At 34.3% G+C, this 13,781-nt stretch overlaps 1 protein-coding gene across 2 annotated transcripts in view; it reads left to right on the plus strand.

The window, feature by feature from the left end:
• The window catches only part of LAMA2 (laminin subunit alpha 2), a 484,581-nt gene that overhangs the window by 197,147 nt on the left and 273,653 nt on the right, over positions 1 to 13,781 (plus strand). For both annotated transcript variants that reach the window (XM_059700294.1, XM_059700292.1), the window contains exons 9-10: positions 1,031 to 1,130; positions 4,780 to 4,940. In XM_059700294.1, coding sequence (XP_059556277.1) covers positions 1,031 to 1,130; positions 4,780 to 4,940 — 261 coding nt within the window. The remainder of the gene's footprint in view (positions 1 to 1,030; positions 1,131 to 4,779; positions 4,941 to 13,781) is intronic.

The following is a 13,781-nucleotide window of genomic DNA, read 5'->3' on the forward strand; positions in this document are numbered from 1 at the left end:
AGTGTTCATTTGCATAAATGTACAATAAGTTTTAATCCATCCTCCTGTTGGTGAATATTTGGGTCATTTACAGTTTTAGGTTAGCTACTATAAAACTATTTTATATGTATTTTTGTGTTCATGCTTTTTTTTACCCTGTGTAAATATCTACAAAAAGATGCTTGTTTCATAGAATAGGTATATGTTTTACTTTATAAGAAACTGCCAACATTTTGCCAAATTAGTAATAACATTGTACATGTTCACCAAAAATGTATGGAAGTTCCAGGTCTTCCATATCATCCCTTAATATTTGGTGCTATCTTTTAAAATTAGCTCTTTCAGTGGAAATGGGTGTAGTGGATATGGCATGTGGATATTAGCAATCACTAACCCATCCCCATCAATGCTTGGTCCCACAGCAGATCTATTGTGAATTCATAGCAAATCTCACTACAAATTTAATTTTCATTTTAAGTGTTAATTGACTATTCCTATATCTTCTCTTATAAAGTGTCTGCTTACGTCAAGATTGGGGATATCACTAATTTTGAACTATATTGTAATTTAAAAATAAAACAATTAGGAAGGTTTTATTAAGGAATATATATGGAGAATATTAAGCAAATATTTTTGTTTGTGATCATGATACTGTGGTTATAAATGAAAGAGATGCATAGTGAAATGTGTAGGGATTAAAATACACTTTACTTGGGATGTTCTTTAATAACGTCAGCAAAGGATAAGATCTGATGAAACTTAAATAGCAGAATCTTGGTAGCTTGTTGAATAATTAATCTTGATAATTATTAAATCTAAGTAATAAACATATGAGTTTTTTGTGCTTCCTCTTTACTTTTGTTTATCCACTTAGAAGAAATGAATTTTAGAAATTATAAACATATTAAAGATAATTTCTTATATTATTATCTTCCCTATATAACTTATTACTGTGTATTATAATAGTTAATTTGTCATTAAAAATTTCCTGATTTAAAAAATATTGGTGTTTTATTACACTTGATTAAAAGCATTTTAATACTTTTGTTAGGTATCACCAAATAATCCAAGACCGTGCCAGCCATGCCATTGTGATCCAGTTGGGTCTTTAAGTGAAGTCTGTGTCAAGGATGAAAAACATGCTCCACGAGGTGAGAGCCATCCTACAGAGTCATTGTTCGGATGAAAGGACAACTAAAAGCCAAATATGATTTTTAGGAGAATATTTTACAGTAAATTTCATTCATGTAATAAATTTATTCTTATATCTCTCGAATTTCTCTCCAAGAAGCAGTTTTTTAATCATCTCAATAATTAATTTTATGTTTCATTGTAATGCTTTAAAAGCAAGAGTTGAATAATTTGTTTTGCATTACATATGTACATACATATTTCTTTATGCATATGCATCTTCTGTTAATCAAAAATCAGTGGTATAGGTCACTTTTTATGTCTTGTCATTTATTAAACTGTTTTGTAGCTTCTTTCATTTCTATCATGAAATGACAGCATTCATTGAAGGATGTATATGCTATAATGGGGAGAGATTAGGAGAGATAAGATGGAAAACAAAATGTGTACATAAAAGTATTCATAAAAAGTATTAGTCCTGATTTTATAAGGGAAAGAGGCTAACACCAATTTAACCCAAATACTTTCTTTGAGGATTGAAGTTCATGATGAACTCCAAACATTAAGGAATCAAGTGGTATAATAACTCCTTGTTGTAAATGGTTGAGGAGCCACTGGAGAGGTTAAGTAGAAAATTCATAGAATATATCTGGAACAATTTCTTTATATTTTTAATACTTCTCTTCTTTGAAAGAATAAGATAGATTATGGTTACAATATAGGTTTTTCCTACAAAGATTTTCAAGTTAAAAGACTGGGAATGTTTCTTTGGCACAGTTTAGTTTAACTGCTTTCTTAAAAAAACTGTAGAATTATCAATTTAAGCCATATAGTTTTAAATGATAAAAGATTAAAAATATGATTATTTTAATATTCAAATAGTGAATTATTAAGGTCATTTTATGGTCTCTTATCTTTTTATAGTCACAGCTAACATTATTTTCAATAATATCATAACTTTCTCCCCTGATTTTAAAATGTTTATTATTGTTTAAAAGGTTATCAAAAATAAAAAGTAGAAAAATAAGTATGTAATGCAGTGGTAATTCAGCACAGATGTTGTTATTAACATTTTTGTGTTAATTTTGCATAATGAGATTTCCCTGATATGTATTAAAAGTTTCTATGAAATTTAGTTTTAGGATCTGAGCAATACACCATTATGAGTACAATAATATATACTCATAATGTATCCATTCAATGTTATATAGATATTAAGACTATTACTAATTTTTATTTATTATAACCAATGCTTTAATAAAGATCTTTGCATAAAATATTTTTGATTATTATAAAAACCATACATAATATGGTAAAAATTTAACAATAAGTAAATGAATGGAATAAATATCAATAGTGCTCTCTTCCACCTATTCATTCCAAGTCTCATTTCCAAATTTAACACATTGAGCCTTTTCTCTTAGTAAGTTCTTTTGGAAGAATTTATCTTCCAAACAATATCTACCTAATATTCTTAACAGTATTTTTACTCACTGTTAAATATTGCCTATTGACTCTTCATCTTCAAAGACAAAGAAATGTCATCCACACCACATATTTTATTCATATATTTTTATTCTGTATGTCTTTTATGGAATCTTTATTATCTATAATAATAAAAGCATATCTGCTAATTAGACCAGACGTCCTTCCGGACGACCTTCCGGATGAAGCTGGACTGCAAGGGCCCAGCCCCTTGCATGAATTTCGTGCATCGGGCCCCTAGTGTTAAATACAAGGCTGAAATCTCTCTTTCATTATCTAGTAAATTTAGACGCCATCTCTTGAGGTCATACCATGCAAGCTGAGAGAAAAACCCTTCCTACACTCTCCACTGATTTTCTAATAAATGTGGCAATGTCTGTCAATTTCATTTGTATGTTTTCAAGCTTGCACACTTATAATTGGCTCTAGACCAATAGTTATTTCTTTTAATTTAAAAATTGAAATACAGTAATAGAAAATTATTTATAATTATTAAAAATTATTTATAATTCAGAAGATAAATATATTTTATCTTCTGAATCTCTATTCAGATGATAAATATATTTTATCTTCTGAATCTCTTAGTAGCACTCTGTTATTGATATCAGTCTGAATCTGCAGTTTGATTTTTCTGCTCCTATTCATTGGGGCTTTGTTTTCTTGTGTGTTCCATAAGTGTGTATGTTGTGTGTGCATACTATTGTGTATATTTTCTAATTTACCCATTTAGGAGCTTTGAATTTATATGAAGTTCTCTGTTATGACCTCCTAACCTGAGTAGTACCTAGAATTTGTCTTTTGATTCATAAAACCATACTCCACATTCTAGCTTATCAGAATCGGTCAACTCCAGGAAAGATACTGACGTAAGGGCTGGGATGTTATTTTTTTGTAGTTTCTAATCTCTACAAGGGGTCTCTTTATTTCATACCAGCACAATCCTTTCTTGCTTCCCATCTATCTATCTATCTATCTTTAATTTTATACTGCATTGTCAAGTGTTCTGAACAAAGGAGGGAGTCTTTAGGCATCTATTCATAGTATTTCCAGCAACAAAATTTAAGATAGATATTTGTTATTACATGGAGTACTTCTATACATAGTCTCAATGTCTGAAGACTTTAACATGAGATGTAAATGTTGATTTTTTGGAATGCCTTTACATCCTGTATTGAAATTATCACACTTCTTTTCCATTTGACCTATGGGTATGGTAAGTCAAAAGAAATGTATTAATATTAAACGTAGTTATAATAAAATCATCTTGGTCACCACTGAGTGTTCTTTTAATGTACTTTAGGATTCAGTTTGGTTCACTTTGGTGTTTGTTTTATGTAAGATTCTCTCATCTGAATTTGATTGATAAATTGGTGTGGTTCTGACACCCGTCAGCTTTGTAAATTTAAACTGCTCTCACTTTCCTCTATTTTTTATCCCTCAAATATCCATTCCCATGAATGCATGTAGTCTTTTCTCAGTTGTACCATATGATATTGTACTTATGTTGTTGTTACATTTTTGTTTTAAGTAGCATAATTTTACACCGAAGGTACTTTTCCATTTTGTGTTTGTCTGAAGGTTCTTATGAGTCAACAGGTATACACAAGTTACATATTCTTAATCTAGTCAGAGCTATGGAAATTCATCCATGATCATTGAAGTGGTTTTTCTGTAGCCTTAATTTTCGTAGATTCTATGAGATTTTATGTTTTTAAAAAATTCTTAAATATGTTTAAAAAAAATACTTAGAAAATGCTGTGTGTGCAAATTATAGCCAGCTTCTAATTAAACCTTATATTCTTTGGGGGTTTTTTATTGCTCTTTTTGGATGTACATCATGAATTTTATTTTTGTGTGAAAATAGACTTATAAAGGCTACTATAATTAAAACTGGAGGGGCTAAATTATATATTTTTCTTAAAAAGTTGATATGTGGCCCAGCCAGCATGGCTCAATGGTTGAGCGTCGACCTATGAACCAGGAGCTCATGGTTCGATTCCAGGTCAGGGCACATTTTGTGGACTTCATCCCCAGTGTGGGGTGTGCAGGAGGCAGCCGATCAATGATTCTCTCTCATCATTGGTGTTTCTATCTCTTTCTCTCCCTTCCTCTCTGAAATAAATAAAATATACTTTTAAAAAATTTTAAGAAAAAACAATTGAGATGTGGCTCATCTTCTCTTAGGTCTGGCACCTGGGTCCTGTCATTGCAAACCTGGCTTTGGAGGGGAGAGATGTGACCGGTGTGTCAAGGGCTACACTGGCTACCCAGACTGCAAACCCTGTAACTGCAGTGGTGAAGGAAGTGCAAATGAGGACCCTTGCTTTGGACCCTGTAACTGCAAGGTACATTGTTCATCCCAGTAACGTCCCACTGTCAAAACAGAAGGTCATGCTCCTTGGCTTCTCTGATATGTCTGCTGGCATTAAGCAATTGTGACAACTTCCCCAGTACATATCCACTACCTATTCTAAAGGCACTCTTGTGTCTTTAGATACCTGATTCACTGCAGCGAGACACCTGCCATGTCTAAAACCCATAGATACAGAGAGGACAACTCACCTTAAGAATCAGTGTCATTTTATAGCAAAAAAACCCACCACATTTTGCCCATCACCAGTCTAGTGTAATTTCCAACGATACAGCACTAAATGTAGCAGCCCTTTAAAACTATAGCACAGTCAAATCTACTCTAGCTTTGTCTCTAATTCTGAGAATAATTCTGTCTAGGGCTTCATTTTGGATTTTTAATCTCCTGAAGTTTGATCCCAGATAGGTCTAAAATACCATCTTCAAACTCTTTAGTTTAATTACTAAAAATGTAAGAAGCCCTAGTGGAATTTACTAAAGGCTCAATATTTCCTCCCAAGAGTACTTTCAGAAATGCAACTTTATTTGCTGTACATGCTCAGCTAATAGTTCATCGTGTTAACACCAAAGGGTGAATTACACCTGCAGCTCATCTACATAGAGGAAACTTAGAGACATGGATGAGTCATAAATGACAAAACTGATTTCCCTTAGCTATAGTAATCAGTACCAAATATTTAGATCAGGCAGTGTTAGCTAAATTAGCTGAGAAAATGAAAACATAGCATGCCATACTGATGTAGAAAATTGTTTTTCTTTTTTTGTTCTATATTTTTTTCTTTGTTCTCAATCATAGATAGAACCTTATTAATATATTTCCTTTATTAATCCAGTAGTCTTATCTAAGCAGTATGTATGATATGAGTAGTGATATATATATACATGTGTATATAAACATTAACCATAACACAATAAATAAATATTAGTATTAATGTTAAGTGTATATTCTTGGGACAAGAATATCTAAAATATTAAGCTAAATATTATATTAGTTACATAGTAGGTATATGTTATAGATCAGGGGTGATTTAGGTACTTACCCTGGACAGTAAACAGGCAGATGTCCACAATTCATGTTAAGGAATTGTCATATATTACAACATAATACATTTCTAGATCCAGTACATTTCCCTCAGATATAACCTGATATGTAAAAATTGCTCTAGTAGACCCAGATGGCAGCAGTCTGTAGGCGATGGCTTGTTAAAGACACCTCCCCTCTTCATCCTCTATGTCCTCTGGAGGAATCTTATGGGCTCCTAGTCAACCTTCTCTAATATTTACAAAATTATACCCTGTGTGTGCTTTATTCCTTTTCCAAAACTCCATGAAAATCTTGAACCTTTATCATTTGCTCAAATAAAAGACAGGCCAAGTTGAGTGTAAAATGGAAGGTAAACTTCCCCAGTTTCTAGAAGATAGGGAATCTAACTAGGGAAAGAAAAAAAAGGAATGTTTTTAAACACCTGCCATTTATACAGTGGAGATGCGTGGAATTGGCAGGGAAAGGGTAACATGAGTGAGGGAGGCAGGCTTCATTTGGTTCATTCTCTTGGGTAACTGCAGTGAGAAAGGTTAGAGCAAGAGGGCTGCAGCCATTAGCAGAGCAATGAGGGAAAGCTTCTGAGCTCCTGCCTGTGCTCTGCCTGCCTCCGTATGGTACGGAGAGTGATTACAACCCTAATAGGAAAAATGCCTCCTACAAAGACACTGGAAGCTCTACACAGATAATTAAAGTATAAAAATAAATAGCGATTAAGAAATCATAAAAGCGAAGGAAAAATGAAGTAATTATGATTAGTTATATGTGTACATGTGTATATAAACATTAACCATAACACAATAAATAGTTGCCCTACAACTGTATGATATTTTAAATAGATGAATATAAGCTCATATAAACTAAGTTTTTAGAATAAAAACTTGCAGAAAAAAACAGTTTTCATTGAATATCTACATAATATTAATAACCACAAATTATATGCATACAGCAAAAGAATTATATCACAATATTTGTGCATTTAATATGCTATAATTAAGTGGCTATAGCCTCTTATTAACAAGAAAAATAAATACCCAAATGTTCAACAAAATACTCATATAATTAAAATACTGAAAAGAAATTAAAGTAGAGTGAAATGTGTTAGCTCATTCTGTTTCACAAAAACATGATTTGGCATAGGTGTCGAATGATTATATCAAACAACATGGGTCAAATGCTACTTAATAGGCAAAACTTTATTGAGAAGCTAAGATACTGGAGACTTAAATTGAAATAAAATGATATCCATGTAAGTGTTTATCTCTAAAAATATTAAAATAAATTTACTGGATTGACAAAAGTTGCCCATTTGAAATGCTGAGAAAGAGAATATATTAGACCCATTTTGTTCAAAGTTTAAACAACTTTTAAGAAATGTATTAAGTTATAGGTTAATACAATTGACTCTTGAATAATACAGGGGCTAGGGGTATTGACCCCCACATGGTTGAAAATTCATGTCTAACTTTGAGTCCCCTCAAAATTAACTTGGTATCTGTAATATATTGGTTCCAGAAACCCAGTTAATACCAAAATCTGCAGACTCAGTACAAAGAAGTGATAAAATAACAGATAAATGAGAGAGAAATCTCTTAATGAGTAAAGTGGCATTTGATCTGGAAGCTACAAACTCTCACTATCATTATTAGATTTTTAAGATCAATTATTTTCACATTTGTGCTTTACAAACTGAGTTGGATGGTGACAAGTTATATGATATGATATTTGCCCTTGAAGACCTTATAATATAAATGACAATAAAATGGTGCAACAATGATCATCTTACTGTTTGTATTTATTTATTTACTAGTAGCCGGTGTACAAAATTTGTGCACATTAAAAGGAAATTAATTGCCCTAACGAGTTTGGATAGAGCATCGGCCTGCAGACTCAAGGGTCCCAGATTCGATTCCAGTCAAGGGCATGTACCTTGGTTGCAGGCATATCCCCAGTGGGGAGTGTGCAGGAGGCAGCTGATCGATGTTTCTCTCTCATCGATGTTTCTAACTCTCTATCCCTTCCTCTCTGTAAAAAATCAATAAAATATATTTTTTAAAAGGGAATTAATTAGCAGAGATATTTTAATATTGGTATTTGCCCTTTCTCTATAATAGAAGTGTGAGAGATGAAAGGAAATTAATAAAATGTATATGAAAATAATATATAAATTTATTAATAAATAAACAGTAACAAAAGGATATAACAACAGAGGCATGATATAAAAACAACAAAAACATGATATGAAAGCAACAAAACCATAATATGAAAACAACAAAAACATGATATAAAAACAACAGTGATGCCAACAATGACTGATGAAGTTATTAAACTTATTCTAATATCCCCCTGTACACCACATTAAGAGTGAAAACACTTTCAGAATGCTTGACTAATTTCCCTTGTGATGAAGTACTTAGAACTTTAACTGTAACATCAGATGCTCTTCAAAATCGAGAGAAAACAACATATAACTGACCATGTGCAAAAACGGGTTCAGGTAGGAATCTGCCTACTTTGTCTAGAGTTTGTCCTTGTGATTTATTAATAGTCATCACAAATGCTGGCATCATGGGAAACCGTCGTCGAATTAATTGAAATGGGAGGCCAGTGTCAGATGGGGACAAATTAATTCTTGGAATAGAACAGCCTCTCCCTCTGCAGATCCTGTTAATACTTCAGCTTCGATAATGTTAGGTCGTAATCTTTTGATAATAAACCTGGTACCATTACAAAGACACCATTTACTATTGAGATTTCTCAATAGCACGATGATTGCACCCACTTTCAATTTTAATTTATGACACAGCATTCCCGAAGGAGTAATACTATTAAGAAATTTGATTGGAAAATTTTCCTTTTCAGCATCATCTGTGGAATCAATGGAATCATCACTCAAATATGTGTGAAAATCTCCATCGAGTATATCCAAATTTTCTTCATTTAATTTTTGAACATGCTAATTTTTTGGACAAAGAATTGCATGTTTAGATATTTTTTTTAATATCAATAGCAGTGGTTCTCAACCTTGGCTGCACATTAGAATCACCTGGGAATCTTTTTAAAATCCTGATTCCTGGGCCTCATCTTCCGGAAATTGTTTTATTGTTATGGGGTGGGGCCACAACATTAGTAACAAAGAAAAAGAATGAAACTTTATTGTGGAGAGCTGCCACAGTGTTTTGGACAGGTTCAAGCCTTGGACTGATGAGAGGGCACAGTTCTCTCATTGCCACGTGCAAGTCCCAGCTTGGAGGGCAGGGCCCTCCCAGCCTAATTATAGCCAACAGCTGTAGTTGTAAGCTTGAGCCTATGGTTTGAACACATGGCCCCACGTGCCTGAGTGATGTAGGCTTGATAGATTTCAAGTGCATGTAGTTGAGTAGGATTGAAACCCAGGAGAATGTTGTAAACATCTTGGTCACTTCATTACTTTGCCTCGTAGCATCTGCTATAAAAATAAAGGCATGGCTGTGGGCGTGGTCGTTGTCTCTCAGAGAAGCAGCATCCCACCGAGATCTGGCTTTCATTCTCTTGTCTGTCTTTTCTAAGCCTTTCAGCTGCCCCCACTCAGGTTCAGCCTTGGCTGTGCTGGTGTGGCACACTTTATAAAGATATGCCTCCAAGCTCCCAGGGCAGGTTCCTGCCTCAAACCCCGCCCTTACAGGAAACAGCTCTGGGAATCAGTTCAGGGGAGGGTGCAGCCGTTTCCAAGACAACCCCTGCAAGACTGACTTCCTTCCGCTTGATTGCGGTTCTGGTCGTGATGAACACCACCCAGGGTTTTTATATAATTAGATGTTAGCAAATGACCTCTGCTAGGCATTCTTACATGTGGAAAATTACAATTGGAGAGAATAAGGCTGCAGCAGCCTATTTTATTCCTATCATGCAACCCTTGGGATACATCTTTTTCTTTCAACTTTATGGCCTTTATTTTATTTTTCCTTGAGAGGGATGGGGACTGTGGTGATGAATTTGGTGTTAGATAACAAAGCATGTACTCAGTGACTTTCTTCTGCTTGTATTATCCTTATTTACCAATACTTGCATTTCCTTTTATACAGTCCTCTTGAGGACATTTTCATATTCTCTCTGGCATCTCCTGTAATGCCTCCTTGTATTAGCAGATCAGCTCTGATTTGATGAATGAATAATAATAGAGAATAAAGGGACTGTGAAAAATAATGGGGAAAAAACATTTACTAATAAATTGACATTGATACCAAAGGAAATTGCTCAAAGAACCTACCCATAAAGCAGAAGGTTCACCCTTGCAAATTTAAATCCTCGTATCAAGAGGATTTTCTAAGAGTGAATCATGAACACAATCTGGGGATGTTTCATGGATGACAGTTGTTGATGAGTCACAGAGAAGTTTTGAAAAAGCAATTATCCACCTGGGAATCCGTAAAAAGAATTGAGACCCAAGCTGCCAAAGTCATTAGCAAACTAGGTGGGAAACCTTGTTTCTCTGAATGTGCAATAAAAATCCTGACTGCTATGCTTTTGTGTTTGAATTGTGTCACTCTAAAACATCTAAAATATATTATCAAACTGTAATGTTATCTAGTAATCACTGTTTTAAAACTACTATTTTTTTCCAAAGAAATTTTGGAAACACAATCCTAAAATAAGAAATTGTTTCGATATATATTCTCTCCAGGGAGGTTGGAAAATGAGATAGGAAGCAGAACCTGATATAACTAATTAATTCTATAAATGTTGAGACATGTCTAAAAGCAGATTGAATGTGCTAAGTAGATTTTCACTTTCCTACCAGCTTCAAAAGGCACTTGAACTAGGGCATTAAGACAGATATGTAAGTAGGTACCACATCCACCATATTTGCTATTTAGTTTTGGCTTAATAGTTGTCTGTGGTAGAGCCTGAGGAAAAAAAAGAACAAGCACTTTTCAATCAAATGATTCTCTCAATCTGATTAGGAGCTGCCACTCATTAAAGAAAGAATATGGTACAGACTCAAGACTGAAAAAGTAGGAATCTAGAGACTTAATGCTGTGACTTTTAACTGACTGCTTTGCAATTGTATGTGAGGTTGTGAGGTCTATATAAATCTTTTGAGTTGATGATTACGTGTGAAGAGGGGTGCAGTGAATGAGGTATGGGAAGGTAGAATAGGATTAGCTTGAGGACTTTTAACAGGGTCTAAAATATTTTGGCTCAAAGATTGTCATAATAAACAAAGCAAAACTACCACTTGTCTAACTTGTTTGTATGGGCGCAGGCATCCTGTTATCTTCACCATGGTGTGTTGGGGGGTCCCCAAGACCACACTCATTTTCAGTGATTCACTGGAAAGACTTACAGAACTCTGAAAAGCTGTTATATTCATGGTTTTGCTTTATTAAGTGTAAGGACACAGATTAAAATCAGCAAAGGCAAATGGTGTGTAGGGAAGAGTCTAAGCGCAAACTTCATTTATCCTCTCCTAGGAGAATAGTACAGAGTGCTTAATTCTCCCAGCCGCAACGTGTGGTTACACATGTGAAGTGTTGCCAACCAAGGAAACCCACCCAAATCTGGTGACCAGAGGTTTTGTTTGTTTGTTTGTTTTTGGAGGGGGGTTCGTCATGTAGACATGGAGCACTCTTATGATTGACCTTAATTATTCAGTCTCCAAACCCCCCAGAAGTCAAACTGATACAATGTGGCCAAGACCTGAGGCATTCATCATAAATCACATTGTTTGCATAAACTATCTGCTGTGACCCCTGGCCCCAGGTATAAAAAGACACTCTTTTCAGACAGGATATTCTAGGTTACCTTCTAGGAACTGGTCAAGGGACAGTCTTTCAGTTGGATTGTGAGGGTTTGAGCAGTTCAAGCCTGCTGCATTAACCCTTTCCTGCACCAGGTGGTAATGAAAGATTTCCTTGTTCCAGTGTCTCACATTTCATGGACATTTTACCTACTACCATCAACATAAGTATCTCAAGTATAGTTCTGTTGATTTAGCTCCTGCTGGATAATCTGTAATGATTTACCAGTTGCTAAGGGGGAAAAAGCCGTATCTCTTAGGGTAGCCTTAAAGTTCACTATGTGAGGTCAGAGACCCTGGACCCCAAGTGTCAAGTGAAGTTTCTAGCACATAGGAAATATTTAATACATGTGTTATGAAAAAAATAAATAATTAATGAATCTTCTAATCTTTGGATTATTTCTGAATCCCAATATCTTTGCCAGCATGGCTCTCTCATTCTATCTCCTGCTACAGATTGAATTCATGAACCGTGTTTCAAGGTTTTGTCATAAAGCCTTCTCAAGCCTTCCTAGCAGTCATTAGTCTCTTCTCCTCTGTTTTTCCCTAATTTAATTTATTTCTGAGATGCACTTATCATGGCCCACTTGCATTATAGTTGATTATGAGTGTACTTTTTTTTACCCAACTCTAGATGTTGGCTTTTAAATACAGGACCTTGACCCACCATTCTTTACAGTTCCTAGAATTCCTACCCTAATGTGTTGCTTCAATCCATTAGATGCAATTGAATGTTGCAATTATTTAATCATAATTTTTTCAAGCTCATATTGCCAGGCTAAAATGGGGCTAAGGAAAATGTAACTACTGTCCAAAAATGTCTTGTTGTTGAACTCAGTCTGAATTTCAGAAAGATGGTATTACAAGCTTTCAAATTAGAGTAAATGAAAGGTACATTAGACCAAAAACATAAGAACACAGTGTACAAAACAGCTGTACTGTGTCCTCAGCGGGCTGAGCTAAATTAGAATTATAAATATGTTTCATCTTTCCTGCCTGTGTACTCTTCTGAAGATGCTTTTAACTTCAGGGCTTTGGGGATTTACAGGTCTGAAATTAGTTTGATTAGTTTTGCTGACATCTATTATCTCAAAATATCTGAAATCTACCTTATAAGTAAGAACTAGCAAGAATTTCAATGAAAAGGATGCTAAAGTTTGACATGCAAAACAGGTCCAGAGACACCCTTTGTTTAGGCTCCAGCAGTGTAGAGGTGGTTGAGGTGGTAAGTGGGTCATAGAAATTGAGTCCAAAAGTTAATTTCAAATAAATTATTCTCTCAGATACAAGGAGAACCCCTTTATTTGCTTATTCTCTATCTCTTTTTTCATGTTATTCTTTCCTCTTTTATTTTTGGTCTTATGTTATCAGACTTTATCATCCATATCTTCTGCCCAACTTGGTTTATTATCAAATATTTTTATTAAACATCCACTATGTGCATAACATTTTACTATTCATGGAAAACACAACCACTAAAAGATTAATTTAAACTTAATAAAAATTTATTAAGCTGATGTTTAGTATTCTACCAGGAACACTGCCATTTCCTAGTACTCAAAGGTAAATAAGATAGGGTTTCTACCTCTGGACAGATTATGGTATATAGCTGGAGAGACTTATCTGAGAAGAAATAGCCATGCTTTTTCTGTGGTTATAATAGAGTAGTGTATAAAGGGCTATGAAAACAGTTGAGTGAGAAGTTCTATAAGGAAAAGGAAAGTTTCAGAATTGAGGTAACAAGGTAATAAGTTCTCAAGGAAAAGGAAAAATGTGGAGCAAATGCATGTATAAGGGATATTAAGAATCTGTTTCCTGGAAAGCAAGGAGCCTTCATTTAGAAGTTATTAGTCAAGTTTAACCACTCTTTAAATTGAATTGCACCCTTCCCAGTTTTTCATCACATAGCTTTCTGTAGGCTGAGTCCACAGTATAGACCTCCCCATAAACAGATAACTTCTCAGTATACTGGGACTAGGATTAATGGAACCATTT

The sequence above is a fragment of the Myotis daubentonii genome, chromosome 6 (assembly GCF_963259705.1).
Source record: "Myotis daubentonii chromosome 6, mMyoDau2.1, whole genome shotgun sequence".
NCBI lineage: Eukaryota > Metazoa > Chordata > Mammalia > Chiroptera > Vespertilionidae > Myotis > Myotis daubentonii.